The sequence below is a fragment of the Hyphopichia burtonii genome (genome assembly GCF_001661395.1).
Source record: "Hyphopichia burtonii NRRL Y-1933 unplaced genomic scaffold HYPBUscaffold_4, whole genome shotgun sequence".
NCBI lineage: Eukaryota > Fungi > Ascomycota > Pichiomycetes > Serinales > Debaryomycetaceae > Hyphopichia > Hyphopichia burtonii.
Window position 1 is genome coordinate 1,246,347 of NW_017963731.1, and position 21,459 is coordinate 1,267,805.

Genomic DNA, 21,459 nt, shown 5'->3' on the forward strand with positions numbered 1-21,459 from the left:
ATGTTAAACTAACTAATATTAAACTATTTGACACGAACCAAAAAGTCAACTACAAGGGAAAAAAAATGAAGGATTGGTGCAAACACGCCGGTATGATTGAAAAATTATAAGCACCATAGATACTGCTAACAGTTGGTAAGATTCTAGCTATAGATAATGTCAGATAGTGGTTGGAATACTATAGACTCGGATGCAGGTGTTTTCACCGAGTTGGTTGAAAAATTGGGCATACAAGACGTGCAATTCGATGATTTATACTCGATTGATTCTGATTCCTTGAATTCAATGTCGCCACTTTATGGGGTAGTTTTCTTATTTAAATATGGGAACGTCGATAGAAGCTATGCTAAGGACGGTAATAAGCCATTAGATGGAGAATACGATACAGAATATCAATCCAAGGGGATTTTTTTCGCTAATCAAATTATACAAAATGCTTGTGCAACCCAAGCTGTTCTAAATATATTGTTAAATGTTAAATCGCTTGAATTGGGTAAAGATATTGGGGGATTTAAATCTTTTGTGGAAGGGTTAGATGGAGAGATAATTGCTGAAGCTATATCAAACAGTGAAATCATCCGAACAGTTCATAATTCCTTTTCTGCACCAAATTTAATTGTTGATGAAGATAAACCGGCCCCACCACCAGATTACGATGATAAGAATGATGGATTATTTCATTTTATTGGATACGTTAATATAGATAATCAAATCTATGAATTAGATGGTTTAAAAAAGTATCCAATTAAACATGATAAATTGCAAACACCACAAGAATTTACTGAGAAATTACCAGAAATCTTAATGAGAAGAATTGGTAAATACGGAGATGAATTAAGATTTTCATTACTTGGGGTAACTAATGATAAATTAAAGTATGCTCAAAGTATTGGAGATGATTCTTTATTAAGTAGCGAATCATTGAAAAGGGAAACTTGGCATCGTGAAAATGAATTACGAAGAAATGATAATATGGGACTATTAGTTGCATTATTGAAGAATATTAATAAAGGGCTAAGCGACGAAGAGTATGAAAAGTTATTAAATGAATCTCGTAAGAAGAGTCAAGTTAAACTATTACAACAGTTTAATAATTTAAAAAAATAATACATATATATATAAAGTATAGTAAATCTAATCAAAATCATGTAAGCTAAAGAGCCCACCGCCAAAGCCACGACTGTGACGAGAGAAATAATCAAAATCAACACTTATTGCATTACCCAATAAGATGGCTCTTTGATCCAAAGTTAAAGGACCAGCAACCGCAGGGTATTGATCACCTAAACCAGCAAAAGAGCCTGGATCCATTCTAATGATGTAGACCCCGGTATCAGTGAATAACTCTCTTCCTAAACCCACCCAATTTCTATCAACCGAACCAATTACTTCACCAGATTCGTTATTAACCGGGAACTCAAATGAAAGAAAGGGAGCATCAATCATACCAAATTGTTCATATTCTTCTTTTTCTTCATCTTCTAATTTGAATAAGTCATAACGACGTTTCCATAAATGCCATTTTTGGCGAGATTCACCAATTTCTTCTCTCATCATATTACCATATTCATCAACTCCCGGTAAGTAACATTTAATATGAGAATTGATAATTGCAAAATTTCTTTTCACAGTTAATAATAAATCACCATAATTATTAAAGATATCAATTTCAAAAGGACGTTGAAGTTTGAAAAATTGTCTACCAATGGCTTTTAATAAACCATAATCTTTTTCTTCCATATAACCAATTTGTTGACCCAAAGAATTCATGATTTTATATTTATTTGCTTGTTCAAACCCCACAATTAAGTTCATAAACTCAACTTGTCTTTCGATAACCAATGTTGGTTCTTTTAATAATTCATAAATTCCATCTTCTGGAGTAATCAACCCATTATTATTAGGCGGAATTTGGAAAACTTGATGGTTCAAAGCAGGCTCATCATTAAAGCGAGCATAATCTGATGAAGGCGATTCTTTATAGTAGAATTCTTGTTGAGATGCAGATTCTCTTTGTTGTCTTTGAAATGCTTTTACTTCTTCTTCCGAAATTTCTCTTGTTATTCTAGTCCTATTACCTCTGGGGAATGATTTTTGCAACGAGGAGCTGAGGTACCTCAATTGGAAAGAACTAAGCCTTGAGCTTGTTAGTAGTCTAGAATGGAAAATGGTACGAGATAGCATGGTATATGGTGAAGATGCAATGGCAATTATGAACGGTAATTTTTATTTCGCGAAAAGCATTTATCCAATTTCCATCTACAAGTACCATCTTGTATTACTGATTATACCAAACAATATTACATATATTAAACAAATTGCCATTTTCAACAAGTTGTTTTTTCAAGAAATTGCCATTGCGTTCTTAAGAAATTGCCATTGCGTTCTTAAGAAATTGCCATTGCGTTCTTAAGAAATTGCCATTGCGTTCTTAAGTAATTGCCATTGCGTTCTTAAGAAGCCAACTTGCAAATTTTCAAATCATCATATTACGAGCAACTGGGTCACTGTCCTTGAATACGATGATCAATTAGGCATATTCCCCCTGTAGAATTCAAGCCAATGCGACTAGATGAAAGGATACCTCATTAGTATTCCTGTTCATACAAACTCATTTACCCGAGTACCAGGCAGAAGAATCGGTAAAGAATCAATACAAGTACAGCCGATAGAGAGTAAATACAGTAGAGAAAACAGTAGAGAATACAGTAGAGAATACAGTAGAGAATACAGTAGAGAATACAGTAGAGTAGAATATCAATAGAATAAAGGATCAGTACAGTAAACTCTCAGTACATAGTCTAAGTATAGTAAATATAGTAAGTAGAGTAGTATAGTAAGTAGAGTAGTATAGTAAGTAGAGTATGTACAGTAGAGTAAGCACAGTAGGCAATTGCCGAGACATGCTGATGCGGACACTACTGCAGGAGTCATTTCAAACTCCGAGCACAAAATGTTGACGTATTTAAATTTCCCCAGATTTTGATAAAGTTTTTCTGAGGGAGCCAAGAGGTCAGTCTAAATGAATATTTGTAGCCAATATCAACTATGCGATTAGTCAATAGACAATCAACTATGCATTAATTAACAGACTAGAGTACGTGGCAAGCTACGTGGATGAAAATAAATCAATGATTTTATTTTTAACTTTATTTAGAAAATTAATTATTCCTTTAATTTTTTAGCAGTTTGGGTCACTACTGGAATTTCAGTTTCACCACTTAAGACTCTCTTCATGAATTCATAAACAGTGAAAGTAACGGCTTGACCAGGAGCCACTCTCATAATTCTTGGAGTTATACCTTTGTATAAGGCAGCCATACCTTCTTCTTTAATTAATTGATTACCGATTTTAACAATACGAACTAAACCTGATTCATTTGAAGCATAAGTAGTTTTTTGTAATCTAGTTTTAATAGTGTCCAAAGGAGCGTTTGATAAGGGACCCAAAGCACCACTAACCAAACCGATTAAAGAGGTTTCCCAACTAGGTAAGACTTCGGTATTATGATAACCTTGTAAATATTCTTTAATTTTAGAATAAACGGTGAAATTAACCCCTTGATTAGTAGCTTGTCTAGCAGCAGTTAAAGAAACACCACGGTACAATGTTTTAAAACCTTCTTCTTTACAAATCACATAGGCAGCATGAGGAGCATTACGATATTTAGGAACATCTAAAGGATCGGCCATTGAATGATGTTGAGCTTGTAAACGAATTTTAACAACTTCCATAGGATTCACAACCATGACTGCTTCAGTTATACCAGCACCAACCCCAGCAAGAAAAGTAGAAGAAGTAGTAATTGAACCATCTGGTTTATATAATAAAGAACGATAAAATTCATAGGAAGAAAAACGTAAAGCCATCTTTGGAACAATCCCAATTACAACTGCACCCAAACCTTTATAAAGAGATAAGAAAGTTTCCTTTTGAACAATGTTAATCCCAGTACTGATAAAACCAGGAGGTTTTTTACCAGATTTTTTATATAATTGCATTCTTACCTTAACGGTATCTAAAGGATGACAACATAATGCTTCGAATAATCCAGCAGTACCACCGGCAACCAAGTCAGTGATACTTTTACCTTTGGTTTGTTTTTTATTTGCAGGGGTAGAGGTCATAATAAATAAATAAATTGATTTAAAGGAAAACCAGTGATGGAGAAAGAACAAGAAAGGATTTTTCACTGTTTATATAATGACAAAATCATAGGAACGAAGGCAGTTCCATTGCCCCGGAGGATGGGAACAATTGCAGCCCCAGCAGAGAAAAACCCGGACCCCCATACTTTGTCACCGAAAGCAAGCGTATCCGCGGGAGTACCCCAGATTTCATGGCCATTAGTCCGATGGGTCTCGGATCCGATAAACTAACGTTGTAATATATTGATTAATAGAAGAATTATATAAAGTATATAAATTTATGAAATGGTCGAGGATTATTTCCAAGTTGAATACAATTCTGTTGATTGCCAGAATTTGGATAACCGAGTAGTCATTTTGATACTTGATTAATCTCAAAAAATCTAGCACTACTCTGGTATTAATATCGTGATCGTAGTTATAAGTTTGTTCCTGGATAAGCAGTTTCATATATTTAATTAGGTTAACTAGTTTTGTTTTCCAATTAGTATCGAAAAGTGGGAGTAGAATCGAGATATCAATGATAATGTCAATATAGATATTGTTGATTTCTATTGGGTGGAAAGAATTAGCTGGGTTGATTAGCATCACGGAGTTTGGGTTCTTACAATAAAACAACCTTCTGTACAGAGGTATATATATTCATTACACAAATGGTGGATATATATATATATATATTTATTCATGACACAAATACATTTAATTGGCGGTATTGATTGCAGCAGCAGCGTTAGCAGTAGCTTGTTCTGATTCCAAGTTATTTTTCTTCAATTCATTCAATCTTTTAGCTTCATTATGAACGTCAATGACATCTTTATGTAAGTTTTTATAAAAATCATGGACTTTAACTCCATAAGGATGACTTGAGGCCTTTTCGTAATAATGACTCAACTTCTGTTGGTATTTAGATCCTTGGAATGAGCTGGCCAATGAATTGAATTTATTTGAAATCGAATTAAGATTCTTACTTGCAGAAGATTCTGGTTCTTGTAAATGCAAGTATTTTGAATCCAAATTATTCAAGAAAGATTTAAATTTAGTGGTGTATCCCTTTTCATTATCGAATTTAATTGATTTTTCAATCAATTGATCACTTAAATTATATCCTTGCGATAATAATTGGGCCAATATAGCCGATTTGGGTTTTTCTTCTTGGGTAATATCATCGTAGTTATCGTCACCCGTTAATGTAGCATTGGATTGAATCTTGTGGTCTTCAATGGAACTTTTTTCGGTGGCTTCATAACTTGGTGGGTCTTCGTGTAATGCTTGGGGTTGTTCCACTATTCCCTTTGGTTCTTCCTCCACTATAATTGGAACTCCGTCCAATTCAGCATCGTTCAATAAAACTGCAGTACTCAAGGCTTTGGGTGATTCAAAAGTAATTTGGTATTTTTGGAATTTATCATCCTTATCTAACAAGTTGATTGACTTGATTTTCCCACAAAATCCGAAAAACTCCTGGAGTTTTTCATTGGAAATGGTGGTGGGGATATGAGAAGCAATAATCGAGGACATGTTCAGACAGATAACTTTAAGGGTTCAATTGACTAAATATCGCCTATACTAAGTTTCTAAAGTATATCTTCCGGATCTCTTATATAGTAATTGTATAAGGATCACTTATATAAAGAATAGCAAACGACATCGCGACATGGTCATTAAGAGGCAGTGAGACATATGAAACGCTTATGTAATGGCTACGTAATAGAATACTAGACGTGGTACTAGACTAGTTAGATGTGCTAGACTAGATGAAGTGCTAGACTAGATGAAGTGCTAGACTAGATGAAGTGCTAGACTAGACATAGATGTACTAGACTAGATATAGATGTCCTAGACTAGATATAGATGTACTAGATGTAATATGAACTAGTATTCGACTAATGTTCAATGGCAGTAGTCTATACAGTCAGTAGTGCTAGTAAATAGTTAATATTATACTGTAGTATTAGTATACTGTATTAGTATAGTATTACTACAGTGAAGTATTCTAGTATAGAATTAGTATTGGTATAAGAATTATTATAAGTATTAGTAGTCGCAGTATAAATCCGTACCCCCACCATAGTATCAGTGATTACTAGAATCAGTGTATCAGCATACTATTAATATAGCATACTATTAATATAGCATACTATTAATATAGTATACTTTAGCAGAATACTCCCTGGAGCATCCCCACGAGTGTCCTAGTACTAGTTAATGTTAGTATTCAGTTTCACAGTAGTACAGTATCAGAATCAGCATTAGAAGTATTAACATTGCATAGTATTATGTAAGGTATTGTGTTGTCGAGTTTTATAAGGTATTGTGTTGTCGAGTTTTGTAAGGTAATTTTGCATAGTATGAAGGGATATCCCTAGTATTATAAGGTAATCCGTAGGGTAATCCGTAGGGTAATCCGTAGGGTAATACATAGGGATTAACGTAGTGTTATAGGGTAATATGGGATAGTATTCTCTTATCTCTCTATCTCTTGCTGAACACACGCTCGGTCGTGGCTGCTGTTAACAAACTCCCCACTGCGTCGCGGTCACTTACCGTTGGTAAATGCCATCAACGAAGTCCGATCAAGACTATAAATTACAAGGTATACCGATGAGGCCTGGTATAAATAAGTAGACATGTGCCAGGTAAGTGGAGGCAGTTGGGTACACTATAATCATGTCTGACGGTATGTGATTTGGCTACGACTAGTCTGGTTTGTCCAGTTTGGCCCACGACTAGTTTGGCCAGTTTGGCTACGCCTAGTTTGGCCAGTTTTGCTACTATTCCAGCGTATACTAACTTTTCTAGTACAATATAAATTTCATCCAAATAAAAGAGCCACCATCATCACTGCACCATTTTCTGGTGGACAACCCAAGGGAGGAGTGGAATTGGGTCCAGAATACATTTTGAAAGCCGGGTTTGAAAAACAAATTAAGAATTTGGGCTGGACCACCACTGTTGAACATCCTTTGGAAGGAACTAATTTCGAACTGAAGAAATCAAATGAAAAGGATGAATACGGGATTAAAAATACCGTTATAGTGAATGAATGCAATAAGCTTTTGTTTGATAGAGTGTTGACCAATGCTAATCTGGGTAACTTACCGGTGACTATTGGTGGCGATCATTCAATTGGTACCGCTACCGTGAGTGCCATGTTGGAACACAATCCAGATACTTGTGTATTATGGATTGATGCCCATGCTGATATTAACAGTCCTAAAATCACAGAATCGGGTAACTTGCATGGATGTCCCTTATCGTTTGTGATGGGAATTGACTCGGAGTCTTATCCTCCAATAATGCAATGGATACCTCAAAATTTGAAACCCGGGAAAATCGCTTACATTGGGTTAAGAGACGTTGATGATGCCGAAAAGAAGATTTTAAAACAATATAATATCCCGGCTTTTTCAATGTTTCATATAGATAAATACGGGATTGGCAAAGTTATTGAAATGGCTTTGGATAAGGTTAATCCAAATCGTGAATACCCAATCCACTTATCCTACGACGTTGATGCCATTGATCCTTCTTTTGTCCCAGCCACCGGTACCAGAGTGGAAGGAGGATTATCCATGAGAGAAGGGTTATTTGTTGCAGAAGCCGTGGCTGAAACCGGGTTATTGGGATCCTTGGATATCGTGGAAACCAACCCCATGTTGGGTGAAACCGACGCTCATGTCTTGGATACCGTGGGTGCTGCTTGTGCCATTGGTAGATGTGCTTTGGGTCAAACTCTTTTATAGTTGTATAATATATTCAGTTGCAAAATGTGCACGGGTGTTTTTGTTTTTGCAATCACCGGTGTAATATAAAAGTATATTCATAATGATATAATAATATGTTGATATGATAATATTTTGATATGATGATCTGTTGATCTGTAGTATGATAATATGCTGATACGTAATACGATTATCATAAAGTATAATGTATTTATGGTGTAGATTCGGGGTAAGTGCACTCTTATCAACGTGGTGAAATTTTGATACTGACAACTCACAACAACTACTTCTTTATCAAACTATAACAAAATGAAGTTTGGTAAGACCTTTATATCTCATCAAATACCAGAATGGGCCATTTATTATATGAATTATAAGCATCTTAAAAAGATTATCAAGAATATTGATCAATCGATCAATATTGAACAAGTTAATCAAGATGAATTTTCGGAATTGATAAGTTCAATATTATCGCAATTCTTTTTCGAATTAGATCGTGATATTGAAAAAGTTAATCAATTTTATGATAATAAATTTAATGAATACAATAGAAGATTGAATAAAATTATTCAAATTTTAAGTTACGATTCAGCTAAAAATATTATATTACATGAAATTGATACCACTGATGAGTTAGATGAAATTATTTCAATATTACTTGAATTAAGAACAATTTATAGAAATTTGAAATGGTTTGGTGAATTAAACCATAAAGGTTTCATCAAGATATTGAAAAAATTAGATAAAAAATTAACTTACTTAACCAATTCAATTAATAATCAATTGGATTCAACCAATAAAATCAATTTACCAAATAACAACCAGGAAATTTACTTGTCAACAAGAGTTGATGCATTGCCCTTTGCTAATGAAATTGAATTGATTAAAGGTTTGGACATCATTAACGATATCTTGAATAAATTAGGTGATCACCAAATCAATACTTCGGTCAGTAATGATGACGATGACCTAATTGAAGTTAGCTCGTTGAAAATTGGCCATAACAGAAAATACTCTTTTGATCAAGAGTTTTTAGAAGTCTTTTACGATTTAATCTTAAAAGATGATTCTTCAAAATTAATTTTAGAAATTAATAAAATTCCAAATTCAAAGAAGAATTTGAAATTTTTAATTTCTTTATTGAATAAATCAACTTTAGCCAATTCATTTAGTTGTATTGATGCCTTGTTTGATTATTTAATTGACTACACTTCTTCAAACAAAGAGTTGTCTTTAGAAAATATCTTATTTGATAAATTTGATATCAGTGGTCGTAACTTCTTTCATCAACATATCGTTAGTTTAGGTAAAAAACAATTGGTTAAAGACCCAAAAAATGTTAATCCTGGTGAATCTCATGATATTAACCGTTTATACGGTAATAAATTAGGTCCTGATGGTTCTCAATTATCAAAAATTCATTTTGATGGGTTTATTAATATTTTGAAAAAATTAAATAATTATAACTTTGATTTGAAAAAATTAATCATTTCAAAAGATAATTACTTAAGAACTCCTTTACATTACTCTTGTCAACATGGGTTGAAAGAAATTACTAAAATATTACTCAACTATTACAATGATTGGAATTTAATTCCAAATCAAACCTCAATTGATGATATTTCCTTTTGGGGTGATCAAGAAGGTTTATCTCCTTTACATTTGGCTATTATTGGTAAACACCCAAAGACTACTGAAAATTTATTGCTTCATTCAAATTATAAATCTTTGAAGTGTTCAAATCTTATCTTATTAGCTTCCAGATTAAATGAAATAGAAATAGTTACTAAATTAATCGAGTACGGTAATATCGATATCAATTATACCGATTTGGAAAATAATAACGAGACCTCTCTTTATATCGCTTCAAAACTGAATTATTTTGAATTGACTAAATTTTTATTATCAAAGAAAGCTAACACCGAATTAGGTGAAAACGTTTTTGGATGGACTCCAATATTCATTGCTGCTTCAGAAGGTTTTACCAATATTGTTGATATCTTAATTAAAAATGGTAGTTTCTATCATTTGGTCGATGATTCTGGTTGGTTACCAATGGAACATGCTTGTTTAAGAGGTCATTTGGATGTGGCTAACTTACTTAAGCCTAAAGATGAATCACTCTTATTATACGATATAGATAATCCTTCGAACAATCAAGTAAGAATTCCAAATAAAAGCTCATCCTCAAATAATTCCTTGAATGCAAGTCCTATTTTGGTTAGCTCAGGTACAAATTCAATCTCAAACTTAAACTTGAATAAAGATGATAATCTCATATTATCAAACTCGTCAATCGATAGATTACCGGAATCAAATAAAAAAGCAGTCAATGAAGTTTATAAACAATTCAAACAATTTGAAAATGGTTCCAATTCGTCAATTAATGATATGAATGATTTTGATCGGTCGAGAAATAAATTAAACAACCAATCAAGATCAAGATCTCCAAGTGCTAATAGAAGAAGAAGAATGAAGCCAATTAAGTCTTTTGGTCATCGTTTCTTGAATAAAGATGAATCTTTAGTCTTAGTTACTTTAGGTACAACTGATTTAAGAGATAATAATAAACCAATTAATTTGAATAAAATCTCAATGTCTAAAACATTTTTCACTGAATTAGATACTGCTTTATCCTTGATCATAACTTGCCGTAATAAAGTGAATAATCAAATCATTGAAACTCCAGTCATTATTGATTTACCTTTAGAAGATCAGCATGGAAGTGCTACTGATCCAATTACCTTTAAATTGACTCAATATATGAAGCTGGAAGATATAATTATAACTTTTGATATAGTTCCAACTTACCAATATTCGAATGATTTGAAATCAATGAATAATAACTCCAATAAATCAAAATTGAATCCTAAAATTTTAGGTAGAGGTGTTGCACTTTTGAATAGCGCTTATACTTCGGTTGGTCCAAATTTAAGATCTTTGAATAATACTGTGACTATTCCAATAATTGAATCTGATTCTTTGGATATTTTAGGATCAATTCGTTTTGAAGTCTTGTGTGTTAAACCTTTCAGTCACGAATCAATGAATATTGGCCGTAGTGATACCTACTGGAGACAACTAGTTTCAACAAGAGTTATCGGTCATCGTGGTTTAGGTAAAAATGTTAGTAATCGAAAATCATTACAAATTGGTGAAAATACAGTTGAATCGTTTATTGCAGCTGCTTCATTGGGTGCCTCATACGTTGAATTCGATGTTCAATTAACAAAAGATTTTATACCAGTTGTTTATCATGATTTTACCGTTGCTGAATCAGGGGTTGATATTCCTATGCATGCCTTAACTGCTGAACAATTTTTAGGTTTGAGTGATCAAGAACATAATAGTAATAAAGATAAGATTCGATTTGAGAAGCAAAAAAGTTTGAATAAGACTTTTAAAACCAACTATTCTTTAGATGACGAAATGCTAGGCAAAATCAATAGACCAAGATCAATGTCCTCATACCCATCAGCACCCGATTTTAAGCCAAACGATGGAACTAAAAACCAAATTGAAGATGATTTAGATCGTGAATTTAAAGATCAAATTTCAAGTAGAATGAAATTAACTAAAACTTGGAAAGATAAAGGTTTTAAAGGTAATGCTCGTGGGTTATCAATCGCTTCGAATTTCGTAACGTTGAAAGAATTATTCAAAAAATTACCTAAGAATGTTGGGTTTAACATCGAATTAAAATATCCAATGTTAGACGAAGCTGAAATGGAGAGTATGGGAGAGATTGCTATTGATCTTAATTTCTACGTCGATACCATTTTGAAAGTTGTTTATGATGAAAACATTACTGGTCGTGATATCATTTTTTCGAGTTTCCATCCAGATATTTGTTTATTACTTTCTTTGAAACAGCCAACCATTCCAATTTTATTCTTATCTGAAGCTGGTTCTGAAAAAATGGCCGATATTAGAGCATCCTCTTTACAAAACGCAATCAGGTTTGCTAAGAAATGGAACTTGTTGGGTATTGTCAGTGCTGCAAAAACTTTAGTTATTTGTCCAAGACTAGCTCAAGTTGTTAAATCGTCTGGTTTAGTTTGTGTCACCTACGGGGTTGAAAATAACTCTCCTGAACTAGCCAAAATTCAAATGAAAGCTGGTGTTGATGCTGTCATTGCTGATTCTGTTTTGGCCGTTAGAGAAGGTTTAAGAAAAGACCAACCTTCTGCCAAAGAAATTGAAAATTTTAATATTTAAGCTGAATTCTTCGCTTTTCATCCTTACTTCCCGAAAGTCTTCTTGTTGCTCCTATTTCTCTTTATATGCCCCATTCAAATACAATAGCTAGTCTTTCAATTCTATCGGTATTTAAGTCCATGTATTCGTCTTGATGTAAAACTAAAAGTCCGATTCGGGAGAAAACACCCGGACCTTTTTTTGCATTTTCACGTACGAAAGCGTAGTGTCGTAGTGAAACCAAAAAAATAGACCAGTTTATCAGGCTTTTTAGACATTGAACCATAAGTTTTTTATTTCAATTGACTTATATTCCTTTTGCATTTTCTCTCTTTGAGATTGCTTCTTTAGAACAGATTACTGGATCCAAGCAGAGTAGTTAAGAATGTCTCTGGGCAGTGATGACGGCAGCTCAAATGAACAGGCTTCAAAAAAAACCACTACGGTTAATAACCAAACCGTGGAGGATTCCTCAAAAACAGGATCAGTTCCACTAACTACGAGACCTTCAGGTAGTTCAATATCACTGAATGCTTCTAAATTTCCTATTCCTTCCACAAACAATATTAGAAGACAAGCGAAGCCCGTGCAACCAGGAACTGGATCCGGGTCAGGTATAAATGCAGTTCATGTTTCAGCTGCTAGAGAAATGGTTCAGCTACATACGAGGGGCAGGGCCCCGCCTGGTCAGCAATTGGCATCGTTGTCACAATCACAAGTTCATAAAAAACTGCAATTTCCGGTCCCTTCGAGGTCGACTAATAGTTTAGAGACTGGTCCCTTGAGCCCTAAAAGGGGATTGGCATCATCAAATGTTATACATGCTAACAGTTCATCATCTTCATTTCCAAAGAATGTTTCTATACCCGCAAAGAGCCATGAGGGTGAATGTACTAATCCACAATGTGCACATTGTGGGCAAGTCATAATACCCTCACCTAAATCGTCATTTCCAATACAAGACAAGCCGTCGATTTCGGTTAATGATTGGAGTATTTTCACGATCAAAAAGCCTATTTTGAATTCTCCTGAATTAGATTATTTGAATGATAACAGATTTGATTTTCCATTACCAGAAATGATATTTGGGAATAATCATGTTAAATTAGTTAATGAAAAATTGCATGAAGTAATTGAATTCAATGCTCTTGATGCATTAGATTCTTTGGAGGCTCAATCTAGCTTGAAAGTCAGCTACCATAAAGAATGGTTGAGTTCAAGAAGATCAACATCTTCGCCAAATAGTGATGCTCTTGATAAATCGGAAAAGGCATTAAAAGATAACTCAAATAGAGATTTGAAAAAACTCACGGATTTGGAATCAGTAAAGCCTTACGACTGGACATATTCCACTAACTATAAAGGTACGTTGGAAAATATTAAGTTTTACCCAACTAATGAAAAGATCCCAATTGATAGATTACTCAGACCTGATCCAATTCTATTCTTTGACGAATCAATTCTTTTTGAGGATGAATTGGGCGATAACGGTATCTCTATATTATCAACTAAAATACGAGTAATGCCCTTATGTCTTTTATTATTATGTCGTTTTTTCTTAAGAATCGATAATGTTATATTTAGAGTACGTGATACCAGGATTTTCATCGATTTAGAAACCAACTCAGTCTTACGAGAATATAAAGAACAAGAATGTCCCTACGACGAGTTATTACGTAAAGTTGGATCCAAAAATTCCAATGATCCAAAAAGCCTACTTAGAGATACTAATTGGGTCGCTCAAAACATACCAGTTTTAAAAGTTGAAACAGAATCAAATGTTCCTCCTGTGTCTTCCCAAATCTCCACAGAAGAATAACTAATAATTGTATAGGCTATAGATTCATTTATACAACCCCAATATTACGTTCTAAGTTATACCCGTTTGTATTAGTGTATGTACGGGTGTTGTATTGCGTGCGTGTGTACACCAATCGTTTTTCAATACTTTTTTTTTTTTTTTTTGTACAATGAGTGAAAAGTATTGAACAATTGAAAAATTTAAGTTGAAGAGTATTAGAAAGGATTCAAATATCGAGAATATAGACCCAGTGTAATGTTTAGAAGTATATCCAAGAGGTCCAGCAACACTCTTTTCAAGGGAGCCCAAAGAGGATTCCACGAGGTTCCTAAATTGAAGAATCAAGATCTTTATTTGCAAAGAGGTATCGAAGGATTATATACTCCAAAAGGTTTTAAATCAGCATGGTTAGATTATCAAAAATATTTAACTTTAAACTTATCGTTACATACAAGCGGTACTGAAAGTGAGTTGAAAACCCCATATCAAATCTTGTTATATACTGCTAAAATGACCACTGAACAACATATCTTTCATTATGCTTCTCAAGCTCATAATAATCATTTTGTATTTGAACAATTTGCTGATAAATCCGAGGCTTCTAAGACTCAACCATCTAAATTATTATTAGAAAAATTAGCGGATATTGATTTCCCAACTATAGAGGCATTCCGTGATGAATTTTTATTGATTGCAGATTCGTCTTTTGGACAAGGATGGGTATTTTTAGTTGAATCTGCTGATAAAAGTTTGAGAATTGTTAAATGTAATAACGATGGTACTCCATATTACTATGGTAAGAACCAATCATTAGATTTCAATGGTAGTGCCGATGAAGCAAGTTATGAATATTTGAATGGATTAAAAGAACTTGCAGCCCAAGATCAAAAAGATTTCTCATTGCCAATTTTAGGTATTAACTTATGGGATACTGCTTTCATTGAAGACTATGGGGCTACAGGTAAAGCCGAGTATTTGGAAAATGCCTGGAAATCTATTAACTGGAATGTTGTTAATAAGAGATTATTCCAAATTTAATCAAAATTCATTTCATTCATTCATGTATATAGTGTATAAAAAAAATATAAATATATATATATATATAATACAATATTAATCGTCTTCCAAGTCATCTTCTTCGTAATCTGAAAGTGTTAACTCATCAAAGTTTACCATGAGTAAGTTTTCAATTGAAAATTCTTTCAAATTATGAATATTAATAACTTGTTGATATTTTGAGAATTTTTCGGAAGTATCTTCACAGTACTTTATGATATTGAATAGAGTTTTATCATTGAACCAACTCTTAGGACTGGCAATTATTAGACTAGGTAATAAATCACAAAAAATCGAAATCTTAGTCCATTCTTCAATCAACTGTTTAAACTTATGTCGTAATTTTTTCAAATCTTCCAGCAACTGATTACTTGGGTCATCAGTTTCTAAGCCCTTTGTATATTGGTTGACCTTACTTTGTTTCAAGCTTACCAATTCATTCTGTTTTGTTTTCAATATTTCGTTTGTTTCTTTAAATTCCTTTAATTTTGGCCTTAACTCGAATTCCAATAAATCTGCCAATTTAGATCTCAATGCTAGATACGTTTCTTCAGAAACTTCATTGTTTTGATAGTTTTCAATCAATTTATTAATATTTGCATCTTCCTCTTTATTATTTGACGAAAAAGCAATTTGTAAGTTTTTCATGATATTAATCTCAGTGTCAGTCAAGTTTGTGTTGTTATGATGAATTGATCTTAGTATCGGGGCAACTCTTTGTAAGTATCCATTAATTAATGACTTATTTTGGAACTCATTAATCTGATTTTGATAAAAAGATTCAATACCATCAAGGTTGTGATTTGGTAATAAGTCAAAATTATCTTCTATTTTATCTTTATAAAGGCGTTCAATTTCTTCAGCCGATTTTTTTTTCAACTCATTCAACGAATTCAAGTATACTAATTCATTGAGTTTAGCAGTAAGTACTTGATACTTTTCCTGATAAGTTGATTCTAGAAATAAAAGCTCTTGGTCCTTTGGATATGTTGCAGCCGTGGGTTTGGTTTGGCTTCCTCGGTGGTCTATAGAAGGCACTCCGTATTCATGGGACAATATCGAGGTGGAAGCCAAAAAGACATCACAGGCTTTATTCAATGACGAGGACATTTCGATGTGGAGCTGTTAAACCCGGGTCAAGCTTGTTTACTAGTTGGTTTTTTCAGTGATGTTTGGAGCTTTTTTTTTTTTTCATTACAAGAAGTTGAGATTTTTGTTGATGTTGTTCAATGATTACCAACAGCATTGAAGAATCACAGAGAGTATGTCTGCTATTGGATTGGTGAAGAACAAGTATCTTACTATAGCGGCCAAAGGGTTGTTCAGCACTTATACACCCGAGCAATTAAGCAAAACGCATCAAGAATTGGAGCAATTCTTAGTGATAAATTCCGAAACCCTTAATATTAACGAACTATTTAGTTTATACGAACTACAATTCTATTTGAGTATATTAACCAATCATGATATTGAAGCCAAGGCGTACTTGGATCGAATCTTGGACCAGTTCAACTCCTCCAAATCAGAAAGGATCAAGTTATTGAAGTCAATATATCTCGAAGCCATTGGGGATATAGACGCACTGGTGAAATTATTAGGACAACAACAAGATGAGTTAAGATTATCTAGAAGATTGACTACCTTCAGCAGGCATGAAGATAAAAGTAACGGCGAGTATATCGAGAGCTTGAACTACTATTTAAATTTACAACCTTCAGATTTAGTTACCTGGTGTGAATTAGCAGAAGAGTACGCAAAGATTGGACATTACGATAAAGCCATATTTGCATATAAGGAAGTCTTGCTACAAGAGCAATATGCTTATAACATCTTCTATAAAGTCGGATTGTACTATTACTATAGTTTCTTACAAGTTTACAACGATAAAATCGATAAAAAGGATAAATTGTTAGAATGGTTAGAGCTATTAACCAATTCCCGGAATCTGTTTTTAAGATCGGTAGAAATCGGAGGTAACTATACCAAGAGCTGGGTAGGTATATATACTGTGTCCACCCTAGACTTCATTGGCAAGCTTTCATCCAACAAAAACGTCAATGGCTTGAAACAAGTGAAAACTTTCATACAAGATTCCCCCAAATTGTCCAAGTTGAGCCAGGCAAGGATAACTCAAATCGAACAAATCAAAGAGTCTGACTTCCGTCACTACATGGAAAAGCTAATTTAATCGATAACTACACCAAAAAGTAATATAAACATTGTATATTAAATATATAACAACTCCACCATTCACAAATCAATCAAATATTTCGTTTACTTCTTTTCTGCACCACAAGAACAAGCATTTGGTCCACACTTGCATTCACTCCCGCATGAACATGATTCTTCTGGGTCGTGGTTAATAATTAAGTTTCTAGTATAAGCAGCCATTTTGTAATTGTTTGTATAATGAACAAATGAACCCGACTCCTTGTGGAGTTCATTGGCTTTATATACGTCCAGAAGGCGTAGTGTCCGCTACCAGTTTTACCGCAAAAATGACGCTAATTTTCTTTTTTATTCTTTTTTTTTTTGTTTTGTTAGCGGCTCAGACAAAATCGGCAGCAAAAAAGGTCAGCTGCAAAAAGCAGCGAAGCTCTAATTGGCTGTAAAATGAGCAGATTTAGCTATGAGGTTCAGCTGTGAGTGGATTTAGCTATGAGGTTTAGCTGTGAGTGGATTTAGCTATGAGGTTTAGCTGTGAGTGGATTTAGCTATGAGGTTTAGCTGCGAGCAGGTTTAGCTATGAGGTTTAGCTGCGATTAGCTATGAGTTGGGGACTGGGGTTATATTTACATTAGGGACAGATATTATATACAAATGCAATAAACAAATAATACAAAACAATACATTAAGAGAAACATTAGAAATCACCTTTAACATCAAGGTCATCTCTAGCTAAAACATCATCTAAGATACCAGCAGAAGCAGCGACTAAACCCAAGAAAGGTCTAGAAGGATCCAAAACTTTAGAAATGTATTCCGGATGGTATTGAGTACCACAGAAAAATTTATGGTTTTCTAATTCCAAGACTTCCATTCTTTTTTCAGAGTCATCTTTACCGATGAATTTCAAACCTTTTGATTCGATTTGATCGATTAATTTTGGATTGACTTCGTATCTATGTCTATGTCTTTCCAAAACAGAAGATGGATTACCGTAGAGTTTTCTTAATTTTGACCATTGAGAATTTTCAACAAATTTAGTTGAATGACACCCTAATCTCATGGTACCACCTAACTTAATTTGGTCAACGTCTGGCATATAAACAACTGAAGCAATTTCTTCATCGGCATTGGAATCAAATTCCATTGAAGTTGAATTAGTATAACCTAAAACATTTCTAACAAATTCAATAACGGCAATTTGTAAACCTAAACAAACACCCAAATAAGGAACATCATTTTCTCTTGCGTATTTAGCAGCAGCGATCATACCTTCAATACCTCTAGTACCAAATCCACCAGGAACTAAAATACCATCAGCTTGACAAATATGATGCCATGCTTTATGATATTCAGCTAAATTAGTATCTTTAATTGATTCTTCTAAATTAGTTGATTCAACCCATTCAATATTTAATTTTCTATTACATCTCATTGATGAATGTTCTAAAGATTTAATAACTGATAAATATGAATCTTTTAAATTAGTATATTTACCAACTAATGCAATTGTAACTGTTTCATAAGATTTATCATGATTAGCAGTTAATGATCTCCATCTTGATAATAAGTTTTCACCTTTATCTAAAGCTGATTGGCTCAACTTATTACCATCTAATTCTAATTTTTTGCATAAATATTTCATCATTTTTTGTTCTTTCAATAATAATGGAACGTGATAAGTTGAACTAACATCGTGAATTGCAACAACTTGATTTGGTCCAACATGACAAAACATACCAATTTTTTCAACGGTAGATGCCTCTAATTCTTCTTGACATCTACAAGCAATTAAATCTGGAGTTAATCCTAATGATCTTAAATCTTTAATTGCGGCTTGAGTTGGTTTGGTTTTTTGTTCACCATGAATAACTAAAACTAATGAAACATGAATTAATGAGAAATTTTCGACACCAACTCTAAATTGAAATTGTCTTAATGCTTCAACAAATGGTGCACTTTCAATATCCCCAACAGTACCACCTAATTCAATAATACAGATTTCTGGTTCTAATCCACTCTCATCAACTGGGATTCTGGCAACTCTTTCAATCCATTCTTGAATTGCATTAGTAATATGTGGTACTACTTGAACAGTTTTACCCAAATAATCTCCTTTTCTTTCCTTTTCAATAACATGAGAATAAATTTTACCAGTAGTAATATTATGGTCCCTAGTTAAAGTGATGTTTAAGTATCTTTCATAATTACCTAAATCTAAATCAACCTCACCCCCATCATTAAGAACAAAACACTCTCCATGTTCTAATGGCGACATGGTCCCAGCATCAATATTCATATATGGATCAATCTTAATTGAAGTGACTCTGAAACCCAAGGTTTTGAATAACAACCCGGTAGAAGAAGCTAAAACCCCTTTACCAATACCCGAGATAACACCACCAGAAACGACAACGTATTTCATTTTTATACTATATAAGAAGGCTTACAAGGTTTTAAATAAAACTTTTAATTTTTTTTTTTTTTGCAAAAATTCTACTTATATATTGAATTTAAACAAAAAAAAAGTGTCAAAAAAAAACAAATTACCCAGAGAAAAAAAACACAACCTATAGATATGCCCTCTTAAATGAATGATTTAAGCGGGAAGAAAGAAAAGAAAGGTAGAAAAGAGTAGCTAATTTCAAAATATCTTTTTTTTTTTAATGAAGCTCTGCTCATTGGGAAAAAACTTCAGAAGAAGAAAAAAAAAAAAAAAAAGCGATGCCCAACGCGTTTGGACGTAGACTGCCTAATCAGGAAGTCTACCGATGTCTGCCAAAGTATACACCTTTCACTAAGTGAGAAATGGTTGAGTAAAGGTACCTTCTGTTTGGCAAGAAGTAGTGATGTATGCCTCTTCGAGGAAGAAATAACCCATCATTGCAAACCAATTCGATAAGAATGAGCTGGGTTATCAGTATGGCAAAATAAAGATACAAAGATGAATGAATGCAAAAGTCTATTTTGATATATAACTAAACAATTTTGACCCCACCAATTTGATCCGACCCATCGTCATTCATTATGATTTGAGCTTTGCCCTGTTTGATAAGGACATTTTTCAATATTTTAACTAGTAAAACGTAATCCAAATTTTTCAAATCCAGAGGTATTCCACTGTCTTCCAGTTTTGTTAATTCGTAAACGGTTAGTATGGTACCCAATTGTCCTGAGCCTTCTACGAAATCGTAAATGATCTTAGACCATTCGGTTAGCGATCTCCAGTATATTAGGATTCCTAATTCTGGTCTTTTGGTATCGATGTACTCTGCTTTGTTCAATTTATGAATCAAGTGCTTGAAAATATGCTGTTTGAAGTCATCGTTGACAACTCGGTGTATAGTAGGGTTTTCGAATATGGGAGGAACGGTATTGGTATCCAACAGTTCATCTTGTGAATACAATATTGATCCGTTGATTGATAACGAGGTTATCTTATAATGCTGACAATACGATAAGATGATATCACACCAGGAGTTTAGTTGGTTCAGTTGAATGGTGGCATTGGGCTGTAAAGTGAACAACGGAGGGAATGAATGGATCTTCGGGAAGCTGAACGTTATATCTGACATGATTGTTGGTTAAAAGGTATTAGCTTATTCAATTAACTTTATCTGATATGCGGTGGTGACCAAATGGCACGACCAGCCTTATTACTATAATAACTACAATTGTTACTTTACAACTTTATTAAAATAAGATATATATTGAACCATAAAATACAAGAATTAATTTCATCAACATCAAATTAGTTTAGAGCCGTATACATGTTTTGTATAAATATTTTTTGTTATATATTAATATGTAATGAAGGAACTAAACTAACTTAAGCTTCAGCCATATCTCTTAAACGACGAATGGTTGATCTAACGGTAGCAGCAGCAGCAGTAGAGACAGTGTAAGCACCACCAGCAACGGTTTTCTTACATGATTTACAGTTCCAGATACCAGCAGCACCTCTTTGAACGGTTCTCTTACCACAGAAAGAACAATCATATTTGGCATGTTGTTGAACTTCTAATTTTTTGGTTTGTCTTCTTAAAGAAGAACCATATCTGACACCAAATTTACCGGTGATACCAACCTTCTTAGTTCTTTTAGTCCTATAAACATTGTTAGTATATTAGTTTCGATTTGAGTCCTTCAGTATCTGCTTTGAAATTGCTATTGTTCCCATCATCAATAATTCCACTCTTCCTTAGTGTTACTTGATTCATTCTCCGGTTGAAATATTCATCTCTTTTACTTTTCAAATAATTCTTTAATGATAAAACTCAAGCTCTTCGTTGAATGCAATTTCCACATTCTCTCAACACTGTACAATGGCTTCATCCACTCTTCCATCACATCAACGAGCATGACACT

At 33.5% G+C, this 21,459-nt stretch overlaps 13 protein-coding genes across 13 annotated transcripts; 6 read left to right on the plus strand and 7 right to left on the minus strand.

The window, feature by feature from the left end:
* Positions 1 to 131: 131 nt before the first annotated feature.
* On the plus strand, positions 132 to 1,107 carry YUH2 (Yuh2p; the record flags this gene model as incomplete). The annotated part of the gene is made up of 1 exon (XM_020222759.1): positions 132 to 1,107. Exon 1 carries the CDS (start codon positions 157 to 159, stop codon positions 1,105 to 1,107), a length of 951 nt encoding a protein of 316 aa, XP_020076436.1. The 5' UTR covers positions 132 to 156.
* On the minus strand, positions 987 to 2,378 carry HYPBUDRAFT_241470 (uncharacterized protein). Its single transcript, XM_020223275.1, has one exon. The coding sequence runs from the start codon at positions 2,182 to 2,184 to the stop codon at positions 1,135 to 1,137; it is 1,050 nt and encodes a 349-aa protein (XP_020076437.1). The 5' UTR covers positions 2,185 to 2,378; the 3' UTR covers positions 987 to 1,134.
* Positions 2,379 to 2,781: 403 nt separating this feature from the next.
* Positions 2,782 to 4,142, minus strand: SFC1 (Sfc1p). The gene has a single exon (XM_020222760.1). The coding sequence runs from the start codon at positions 4,126 to 4,128 to the stop codon at positions 3,166 to 3,168; it is 963 nt and encodes a 320-aa protein (XP_020076438.1). The 5' UTR covers positions 4,129 to 4,142; the 3' UTR covers positions 2,782 to 3,165.
* A 706-nt stretch (positions 4,143 to 4,848) lies between these two features.
* HYPBUDRAFT_149108 (uncharacterized protein) lies at positions 4,849 to 5,667 on the minus strand (the record flags this gene model as incomplete). Its single annotated transcript, XM_020220178.1, has 1 exon — positions 4,849 to 5,667. The coding sequence occupies one exon, from the start codon at positions 5,665 to 5,667 to the stop codon at positions 4,849 to 4,851; it is 819 nt and encodes a 272-aa protein (XP_020076439.1).
* Positions 5,668 to 6,816: 1,149 nt separating this feature from the next.
* Positions 6,817 to 7,892, plus strand: CAR1 (arginase; the record flags this gene model as incomplete). Its single annotated transcript, XM_020222288.1, has 2 exons — positions 6,817 to 6,826; positions 6,949 to 7,892. 2 exons carry the CDS (start codon positions 6,817 to 6,819, stop codon positions 7,890 to 7,892), a joined length of 954 nt encoding a protein of 317 aa, XP_020076440.1.
* Positions 7,893 to 8,180: 288 nt separating this feature from the next.
* Positions 8,181 to 12,201, plus strand: GDE1 (glycerophosphocholine phosphodiesterase; the record flags this gene model as incomplete). The annotated part of the gene is made up of 3 exons (XM_020219334.1): positions 8,181 to 10,080; positions 10,138 to 10,249; positions 10,310 to 12,201. The coding sequence occupies 3 exons, from the start codon at positions 8,181 to 8,183 to the stop codon at positions 12,087 to 12,089; spliced, it is 3,792 nt and encodes a 1,263-aa protein (XP_020076441.1). The 3' UTR covers positions 12,090 to 12,201.
* Positions 12,202 to 12,371: 170 nt separating this feature from the next.
* TIP41 (Tip41p) lies at positions 12,372 to 13,952 on the plus strand. The gene has a single exon (XM_020221413.1). It carries the CDS (start codon positions 12,454 to 12,456, stop codon positions 13,885 to 13,887), a length of 1,434 nt encoding a protein of 477 aa, XP_020076442.1. The 5' UTR covers positions 12,372 to 12,453; the 3' UTR covers positions 13,888 to 13,952.
* Positions 13,953 to 14,124: 172 nt separating this feature from the next.
* Positions 14,125 to 14,907, plus strand: HYPBUDRAFT_149112 (mitochondrial 37S ribosomal protein mS42; the record flags this gene model as incomplete). The annotated part of the gene is made up of 1 exon (XM_020220179.1): positions 14,125 to 14,907. One exon carries the CDS (start codon positions 14,125 to 14,127, stop codon positions 14,905 to 14,907), a length of 783 nt encoding a protein of 260 aa, XP_020076443.1.
* A 75-nt stretch (positions 14,908 to 14,982) lies between these two features.
* HYPBUDRAFT_6647 (uncharacterized protein) lies at positions 14,983 to 16,035 on the minus strand (the record flags this gene model as incomplete). Its single annotated transcript, XM_020223594.1, has 1 exon — positions 14,983 to 16,035. One exon carries the CDS (start codon positions 16,033 to 16,035, stop codon positions 14,983 to 14,985), a length of 1,053 nt encoding a protein of 350 aa, XP_020076444.1.
* A 154-nt stretch (positions 16,036 to 16,189) lies between these two features.
* Positions 16,190 to 17,113, plus strand: HYPBUDRAFT_109975 (uncharacterized protein; the record flags this gene model as incomplete). Its single annotated transcript, XM_020218737.1, has 1 exon — positions 16,190 to 17,113. One exon carries the CDS (start codon positions 16,190 to 16,192, stop codon positions 17,111 to 17,113), a length of 924 nt encoding a protein of 307 aa, XP_020076445.1.
* A 665-nt stretch (positions 17,114 to 17,778) lies between these two features.
* On the minus strand, positions 17,779 to 19,578 carry URA7 (CTP synthase). Its single transcript, XM_020221414.1, has one exon. The coding sequence runs from the start codon at positions 19,514 to 19,516 to the stop codon at positions 17,789 to 17,791; it is 1,728 nt and encodes a 575-aa protein (XP_020076446.1). The 5' UTR covers positions 19,517 to 19,578; the 3' UTR covers positions 17,779 to 17,788.
* A 467-nt stretch (positions 19,579 to 20,045) lies between these two features.
* HYPBUDRAFT_153188 (ESCRT-II subunit protein) lies at positions 20,046 to 20,694 on the minus strand. Its single transcript, XM_020221415.1, has one exon. The coding sequence runs from the start codon at positions 20,664 to 20,666 to the stop codon at positions 20,070 to 20,072; it is 597 nt and encodes a 198-aa protein (XP_020076447.1). The 5' UTR covers positions 20,667 to 20,694; the 3' UTR covers positions 20,046 to 20,069.
* A 226-nt stretch (positions 20,695 to 20,920) lies between these two features.
* RPL43A (60S ribosomal eL43 domain-containing protein) lies at positions 20,921 to 21,399 on the minus strand (the record flags this gene model as incomplete). Its single annotated transcript, XM_020222289.1, has 2 exons — positions 20,921 to 21,197; positions 21,341 to 21,399. 2 exons carry the CDS (start codon positions 21,397 to 21,399, stop codon positions 20,921 to 20,923), a joined length of 336 nt encoding a protein of 111 aa, XP_020076448.1.
* Between the last annotated feature and the right edge of the window lie 60 nt (positions 21,400 to 21,459).